Raw genomic sequence first — 8,679 nt, 5'->3', positions numbered from 1 at the left:
CATGGATGAATTGCCATTTTGCACAACTGAAGCCATTGGCACAAAGAGCACTCATTCAATAACTTCCTCCTAGAAACATGTGCTGGGGAATGTGCAATTTTAAAGAGCCACACATTTGCCTCAACTATAGAGATTAGGAGCAATAAAGTAAAACCCAGCTGGGGTGTGATTCCCATATTTTACACACTTCGTATTTCAAGGTTCTCAATTTTTCTTCTATCACCATTTTACTATTTAAAAAGTCGATTGCACTCCCAACTTTCAGCTCATTGAAGGGGAAAAAAATCTCATACACTTCAACCAGTTACACAGTAACCTACAGAACAACCCAGTTCAACACCAGCGGCAGCCGCCTACCTCCCCTCCAGGAAGCATCTGCCCGGCGGATCCCGGGACGAGTTTTCCAGGTGGGGTCCCAGAGAAGGATATGAGTCCACCCACGCGAGAATTCTTCACTAAGGGATTTATTTGTTTTGCTTTTTTAATTTTTTTTTTTATTTTTACCGGTGACTTTTCTGGCCAGAATAGATGAGAAGAGTGTATTCTAGAGGACTAGGGTTCAAATTCAAGGTCTTCCACTTGATACGAATATGACCTTGGGCAAGTCACGTTGAGGATCTTAGATCTGCAACTGGCACAGACTTTAGAAGGCAGCCTTGTAATCGACCATCCCTCTCATTTACCGCTCCCCACCCTCACCCCTGTCACCACCTCTTCCCCCACCCGCCCACCTCGCTTTACAGAGGAGGAAACTGAGGTTTAAGGAGTTCGGAGATATTTCCGGCTTGTTTCATCCTCTGCAAAAGGTAGGCATAGACTACCAAGCGAAGTCCCTTCCAATGCAGTTCTCTTTGGTCGTGCTTTGAACTGAACCCTGGCGCAAAGCCTCCTTCCCCACCTCGCTTCGGGGAGCCGGTCAAACTACAAGTCCCGCCAGCCCCTGCGGCTCGCCTCCTCCCCCGCCCCCCTCCCCTCCTTCACATCTCCCCAGGCTGGCGGCTGGGCTGGAGCTGGGCTTTTATCTCCCGGCTGGCGCTGGTCGAAGCCAGATCCCCGTAGTCCTCAGAGACGTCAGGCTGCAGCACTCGCTCCGCTCCGCTCCGCGTCCTCAGCCCGCGCTCGCGCCTCCCGTTGGAGCACCGCAACCCCCTCCGCCCCCCAAGCAGGCGAAAAGTCGCTGGGGGTCCAGCCGGGACTGTCTAGCCCTCCTCCTCCTCTCACCTCCGCTCACCTCTCCGCCCTCCCGTCTCCTCTCGAGTAAGGGGCGGCGGATGAAGTGAGACGATGGTCATCCGAGTGTTCATCGCCTCCTCCTCCGGCTTTGTGGCGGTGAGTGAAGGAGGCAGGGGCTCTGGGAGGTGAGGAGGGGGAAGCCCTGCCTGCACTGGGGACCTGAGACCGCGGCTGTTCTCTGGCCCGGATGAGCCCCTACCCCAACCCCCGAGGCGGGAGTCAAACTTTGCAAATGAGAGAGGGAAGGTGGGAACTTGGCAGCGCCGCCTTTCATCCCACTCCGAGGCATGTTCTGGGAGAAGGTGCCTAGATCTAGAGCTAGGGGGGACCCCAGGGGTCATGGAGGCCAGCCCCTTCGCAACTCAGTTTACAGGTGAGGAAACAGCCCCAGAGAAGGGAAGCGACTTGCCCAAGGTCACGCAGGGAGTCGGTGGAAGAGCCAATATTTGAACCTCAGGTTCCCTGACTCCAAATCCAGGACTCCTTCCACCAGAAAGGATACAGAGTTCTCCTGCCCCCTCCCCTCCCCACCCATAGGATCACCGATTTAAAGCTAGAGGGAATCTCGGAGAGCATCTAGTCTAATTCCGTCCTTTCACAGATGAAGAAACTGAGTTCCAGAAGAGGTTAGGTGACTGATCCAGAGTACATTTAATACATAGGTAGAAAATGGCAGGGCTGCGGGAGCTGTGACTTAAAATCCAGCACTCTTGTCTCCCGAGGAGGATACAGATGTCTTCTTCCTGTCTTTGGCACCTCTGAGACCTCTCTTTTTCCTACCTGATTATCATATCATAGACTTAAAGCTGGATCTAACACGACCCCTTCATTTTATAGGTCAATCATTAAACATATTTCGGCTTTATGTGCCAGGCAGATGAGGAAACTGAGGTCCATAAAAGTAAATTGACTCATTTGTAGTCACTCAGGGAGTAAGAAGCACAGGAGAGATTGGAACACAGGTTTTCTGATTCTGAATCCAGCATTCCTTCCAAAGGGGAAGACACAGATATCTATTGGCTCTTCTCTTTCCTAACTCCAACCAACCTAGATCCTAGATTTAGAGCTAGAATGGACTCTAGGGATGATCTTTCCCAACCCCATCAACGAGGTAAATTGACTAGCCCAAGGTCACACTAAAGTAATAAGTAGCATAGGCAGGATTCTAACCCAGGTCCACTGACCTGAAATCCAGTGTTTTTCCCACTAGATCACACTGGTGGGCTGTACAGGGCTCAGGAATAGGGGGTGAGGGACAGGAGGATGAACACTGCCTCTTGGCAGTGACTTTGAGGAGCAGACCAGAGAGGATTTTCTTTTTTCTAGTGTTCTCCTCTGCATCTTGGGCCTTTTAACCACATTGGCTATGCCAACTCCATTGTTTTGTTTTTAAATTTAGCTCCCAAAGGAAGCATTTAAGTGGAAAGTACCTCTTCCCTTCTGTTCCACCCCCCCCCCCCATATATTTCTGTTGTTTTGCCTGGGTACAAAGAAAGGCAAGCCAGGTTTTTCCTGCTCTGTCAGTTTTTTAATGGTCACACATAAAAATAGTTCCTCCCTTTAGTGATACCTAATGATGTAATAAGTATTTGTTTGAGGTACGTAGTATTGCTTGATTTACCTCCGTCCATACTGTGATAAGCACATCTGGACATTTATGCTTTTAGTACCTTATAATTTGAGCCAGAAGGATCTCAAAGACTATCTAGTCCAGGGTTTCTTATCCTGGTGTCCAGGAACCCCCAAGAGATCTCTGGATAGGTTTTAGGGGGTTTGTGAAATTAGAAGGGAAAAAATAAATTAACATCTTGATTCTCACTAACCTCTAACTGAAATTTAGCATTTCCTTCCTTGACACAAAAAAGGTTAAGATCCTCAGATCTAATCTAGCCACATCATTTTACAGATAAGGAAATAGAGTCTCAGGGAACTACAATGACTTTCCCAAGGTCACAGAGCAGATGAGTAGTAGAACCAAGGTTAAAAAAAATTTGGATATATTTATCTATATAAAAATACAAATACACATAGAAAATTTGTTTTTACAGTACTTTTATTTCCAAACATATCTCTTCTCCCTCCCCTCCTCAGTGATCCCTATGACAAAGAAGGAAAAGGAAAGAAAAATTACTCAGGGAACTTAGCAACACATTAACTATATCTGATATCATTGCTCCACACCCATTGGAACATAGATTTAAGGCTGGGAAGGACTTGGAGGCTTTGGAGTCCAACTTTTTTTATTCTACAAATGAGGAAACAGAGCCCCAGAGGTGTGAAATAACTTATCCAAAGTCACCGAGGTATTAAATAATTGAGATGGGGTTTGAACATATGCCTTATTTTTTTTTTAGCTGCCATATTTATTTGGGGATGGTTGTTACTTCCTGTTTTAGCCTTAAGATAAAGACAGCGAAGAGAGTCTCATTTAAACAGCTAGAGATTTTTCCTCAAAGAAAAAATATAGTTGACATCTTATATTGCAGGAGTAATCTATATCATAGTTATTGTGACTTAAATTTCTTGGATGAGCAGTTGAAGTTCATATTAAGTTTGTAAGTACATCCAGATATTAATAAATACTTCATTAAGAATCTTAATATGCCTAAAGAAATGTAGGGGTCTCACTAGTTTCTTGCCCTGTATTTGGGTGGAGTAATTTTACAGTGGGTTCTTTCCTGAAGGGATTGGTGGAATAAAATTCTGCCCATAAACCATCATAAGCATTTTAATTACAAGAGAAGCCAATCCCAGAATATTGAGGCCTTTGCCCAGAGAACAATTGGTGGGAAGTTATCATCTTGGCCAGGCAGGGCTGTGTCGAGGTTTTTGTAGTTTTGTTTCTTTTGTTGCTGCTTAGTCATACCTACCTGCTATAAAATTCCCCATTAAGTCACAAATCATGTTTCTGGGAAGAGAGTCTGTCTTAGGAGTAGAAGTGCTCATCTAAATGTATCCTTTAATGAACACATTAGAAGGCGTTAGGTTTTATCCCTGACCCTTCTGCTTTAATAATTCTGTCCATGACATTTTAATTCACTGAAGGAAGGAGAATAGTGTCCTGTAGAGACTCAGGCTAGGCCCAAGCCTGGCAAAGTTGAATTAGCTTGTTATATTAATAACTAGATCCATGTGGACTGCAAATCAAAATGGTTCTGCATGACCAAGCCTTCCCCGCACCCCCGCCTCCCCCCCCCCCCCCCCCCCCCCCCCCGCTCCCCTGCCCCAGTAACCTTTTTTTTTTTTTTTTTAACATTTCTTTTTATTGAAAGGAACACCGGACTGGGAATCAGGAGATCTAGGTTCTCATCCTTGTGCTGCCACTCAATGATGCCCTGTACTGCTGAACAAATTGCTTAAACCCTTTGGGCCCCTGGGTTTTTTAATACAAGCTAGGGTACATTTAGAATGAAGGGCTAAACTGGATGGTCTCAAGATCCCTTATAGCTTTAACATTCATTCTTTGAGTCACAAATCATAGAGATAGAAGGGACTTTGGCCAGTGGTTCTCAAATTCTTTACGTTCTTAAAAATTGAGGACTGTTTCCTAAGACCTTTGGTTTTTGTGGGTTATATCTATCTATATTTAATGTAACAGAAATTTAAATGTCTTAGTTTTATGAAAATAGTTTTGAACTGGTGGACTTTCTGAAAGGAAGGCTCTTGGGAACCTTTAGCTGCTCCTGGACCACACTTTGAGAACCACTGATCTAGCCCAACTCACACCCTCCAAAGAATTCCCACTACCAGATACTTGATAAGTGGTCACCTAGCCTCTATTTGCAGGACCACCTGCAAGGTAGAACCCACTGCCTCCAGAGGCAGCCCTTTCCACTGGTAAAAGTTTTTCCTTATATGAAGCCAAATCAGTTGCTTTGCAGCTTTCACCTGTTGGTCCTTGTTCTTCCCACTGAGGCTAAAAAGTCTAATCTTACTCTTCCACATTACATCCTTTTCAGAGCTTAAGGGCAGCTCTCTTTTCCCCACTGAGTTTTTTCTTCTCTGTGAATTGACTGGATCTGGATAATTTCCTGAATAATCCCTATTATTTTGTGTAGACAGGCCCTTAAAGTACATTTTTTTCTCTCATTAGTGTTTAACTCTGTGGCATCTGTGTTCTGTTCAATATAATGCCATACAGGTATTCTGAGAGAGCTTGGCATGAACGGTTAGAAATACTCAGCAGTTGCATACTCACAGCTAATGAAAACTAATTATCCATTTCAATGGACTTCTGTGTAAACACTGAATCTTTTCAGGTTTCAAACAATAGATGTTCATTGAGACTCCCTAACTCTAATATCGTTTCCCATTAACCAGTAGTCCACTTTTCTGTAATAATGCAATACTGATGTTTTTGGTGATTCTGGAGTTTATGCCCAAATACAGGAATTAATAGTTATTCCAAGAAATAATGAGCTGTTTATAGACTTCTTTTAGGTCACCTAATAGCTGGCTGGGCAAAGTTAATGCGGTGTTATTGCACTCCTGCTAGTTATTAAGCCTGGTAAATGAAACCCCATTTCTCCCCCTCAAATAAACATAGTGGTTGACAGTCACAATTTCGTTCATGGTACTGGAAACCTAGAGGTTTCTGTTCTTTCCAGAAAATAGCACATATGTCAGCAATCTTAGTTGCCCCCATTGAACAAAAAAGACATGATCCAACCCTGACTGGGGTGTGGGAGAATAAATAGTTTGCTTTGTAAGTCCATTTGGCTTTGCCTGAAACTTCTTAAATAGCTGAGGTGGGAACAAGATTAGAATTGGACTGAGTCAAGTAAGTAATTTACCAGGGGCTGCTTAAAAAGAGGAAAGGCATTTTGACTTGGTGGATAAAGGGTTTGCTTTACTATCAAGAAGAAGGGATTTCAAATCTGGCTTCTGACATAGCTTTAGGCAAGATAATTAATCTTTCAGTGCCCCCAAACAACTTTCCAGCTTGATAAACATAAATGAGTTTCTTATCTATGTTGATGGAGGGATTTCCCCATACTGGGAATCGCCACACTGATAATATCACAACAGAAAAAGAAAAACTAAAAAGACCTTGGGCTAGTCTAGATTAGAACAGTTATTGTGAGTTAAAATTCTGGTATTCTGATCTAATTCATGTGACCTTAGGAAGTGAGTTCAATTCATGTGAATTGAACAAATATTCATCTAGTGCCTCCTCCTATGTCCAAAGCCCTTTATTGAGCTCAGGGGTTGGGGAAGCGGAAGAGTCAAGATGGAATACAAGGAAACCTCCATTTGTGAATGCTTTCTGTGTTGGGTTTAGAGTGTCCACTGATTGCAGCTCCCTTGGTCAAGGGATTTGGGGAGGGGGGAACCACAGGATACTTCCTTCCGTCCTTAAGGAAGCATCTATCCTTGAGGGATATGATGTCTATTAGCCTCTAGAGGAAATGGAATTTGGGAGATGTTGTGTATGCCTATGAGACACGAGGCAGGTCCTTCCTGAAATTTATATTCTAGTAAGGGAGTGCGGAGGATGTGACACCTATACACACAATGCAGACTAAAATCAGCCAGGTGGAACAATGGATAAATTGTTATAGTAATTGTATATTGTTTTGTGTGTGTGTATGTGTAGATATGTATGTGTGTATATATGTATATATACACATACAGATGTGTGTAAATAAATTTTAACAGTAATTGTGTATTTTTGGGTGTGTATGTATGTGTATGTATATATATCTCTACACACATATAAAATAATATACAATTAACAGTTACAATTTATCCAGTGTGTCATTATGTATACACACACACACACACACACACACACACACAAACTCTCTCTTTCCAGTGACAACACCTATTTCATGATGAGATAATGATATTGCATGTATTTGAAAATTATGTATTACATAAATTATATATATTATATAAAATTATACATTTTATATATAATATATAAATTATATATATTACATAAATGAATGTTGGTATAATCCTAATAAATGGTGATTCATTTAAGTATTAACATTATTCTGGTTCTGGAATCAAGAGACCTGAGTTCCAGTCAGACCTCAGGCATGGGACCCTGGGCAATTCACTTAGTCTCTTTTTGCCTCATTTTCCATACATTTAAAATGGGGATAATAATAACATTTACCTCAGTGTTGTTGTGCAGATTGAATGAGAGAACATTGTAAAGTGCTTGGCATAGTGCCTGGCACATAGTAGGTACTTAATAAGTATTTGTTCCCTTCTCTTCCCTAGACCATGTTAAGTGAAGTATAAATAGTATTACGGTAGGTCTGTCTAAGAAAGTGGCAACCTCAGTTCTTCCCTAGAAAATGTAGGCCCTAAAGTATTTGGAAAGGTATTATATTAATATGCTTTTTTTCAATTAAAAGGAGGGGAAAGTTTCAGTAATAGTCATTCAAAAAGTATTTGTTGTGTTAAATGCTGGTGAGTGGAATGGTCAGGGTGGAATGGAAGAGAATATCTGGGAAGAAGAGGGTATGAATTCATAAAGTATGTGTAGTCACAAGACCTAGGGTTGTCACCTGGCTTGGTTGCTTAGTATCTGAGTGACCTTGGCTAAACCACTTACGCTTTTTGACCTCATTAGCCTCATCTGTAAAATGAGGAAGTTGGCCCAGATGATTCTAAGGTCCTATTCCACTTTGAATCCTGTACTTCTATGTTCTCTCCTCATGGTACTTTTTACTAAACTGTGTAAGCTAATACTTCTGTTAATAGACGACATGTCACAAGGACACTCTTCTTTGTCAGAAACTTCACAATCCAAGTTAGAAATGATTTACTAGGTGTAGAGATACTTTCTCGACTGGCTGATATGGGCATTTACCCTTAGGTACTAACATATCAATTGTGTTAGAAAAAATAGGGATTACAGAGATTTTTGTAGGGAGAAAAATAACTTCCTACTTCAGAAAAAATTTTAATGGGCGCCAAAGCCTTTCACTCTACAATGACAGGAACCCCAGTATATCAAGTATCTGTGATTGATCAATGAAGCAGGTAGATGACAGCCCTTGTCTGTAAAAAGATGGTCTTTGAGGATTATTATACCATCAAAATTCATCAACTGTGGTGATGAGCCTTACCAAACTCAAATAGATTGTTCTTCAGACAATAGACATACATTCAGTCCACCACCTGTCTTAGAACTTGAATCCTTTCCACCTTGATAGGCATCAAAACTTGTGTCCTATTTTCCCCGTGTCCACAGCTTTTTGAGGACCCAGGGCCATCTCCACACCATGAAGAAACCTCAAGAATGGTTGTTTTCAGAGAGAGCTTAAAATGCATATGCTGGTTTAATTGAAACTCATTCATATTAAAATGTAATCAATCAATCATAAACTATAAGTGAATGATAGAAATGCTTTCCTGTTTTGATAGAGGCAAGAAGAACTGGTTTAGCAATTGATAATATGGAAAGAATTTTATGACTTAATGTGAGAT

General features: G+C 41.9%; 1 protein-coding gene across 1 annotated transcript in view; it reads left to right on the top strand.

The window, feature by feature from the left end:
- The first annotated feature begins 1,037 nt into the window (after nucleotides 1-1,037).
- The window catches only part of SH3BGRL2 (SH3 domain binding glutamate rich protein like 2), a 93,419-nt gene continuing 85,777 nt past the window's right edge, over nucleotides 1,038-8,679 (top strand). Inside the window, exon 1 of the mRNA XM_036768819.1 lies at nucleotides 1,038-1,329. Within this exon, the coding sequence (XP_036624714.1) occupies nucleotides 1,285-1,329 (45 nt within the window). The 5' untranslated portion in view covers nucleotides 1,038-1,284. The remainder of the gene's footprint in view (nucleotides 1,330-8,679) is intronic.

Source organism: Trichosurus vulpecula, chromosome 7 (genome assembly GCF_011100635.1).
Source record: "Trichosurus vulpecula isolate mTriVul1 chromosome 7, mTriVul1.pri, whole genome shotgun sequence".
NCBI lineage: Eukaryota > Metazoa > Chordata > Mammalia > Diprotodontia > Phalangeridae > Trichosurus > Trichosurus vulpecula.
This window is presented reverse-complemented; position numbering and strand designations above follow the sequence as displayed.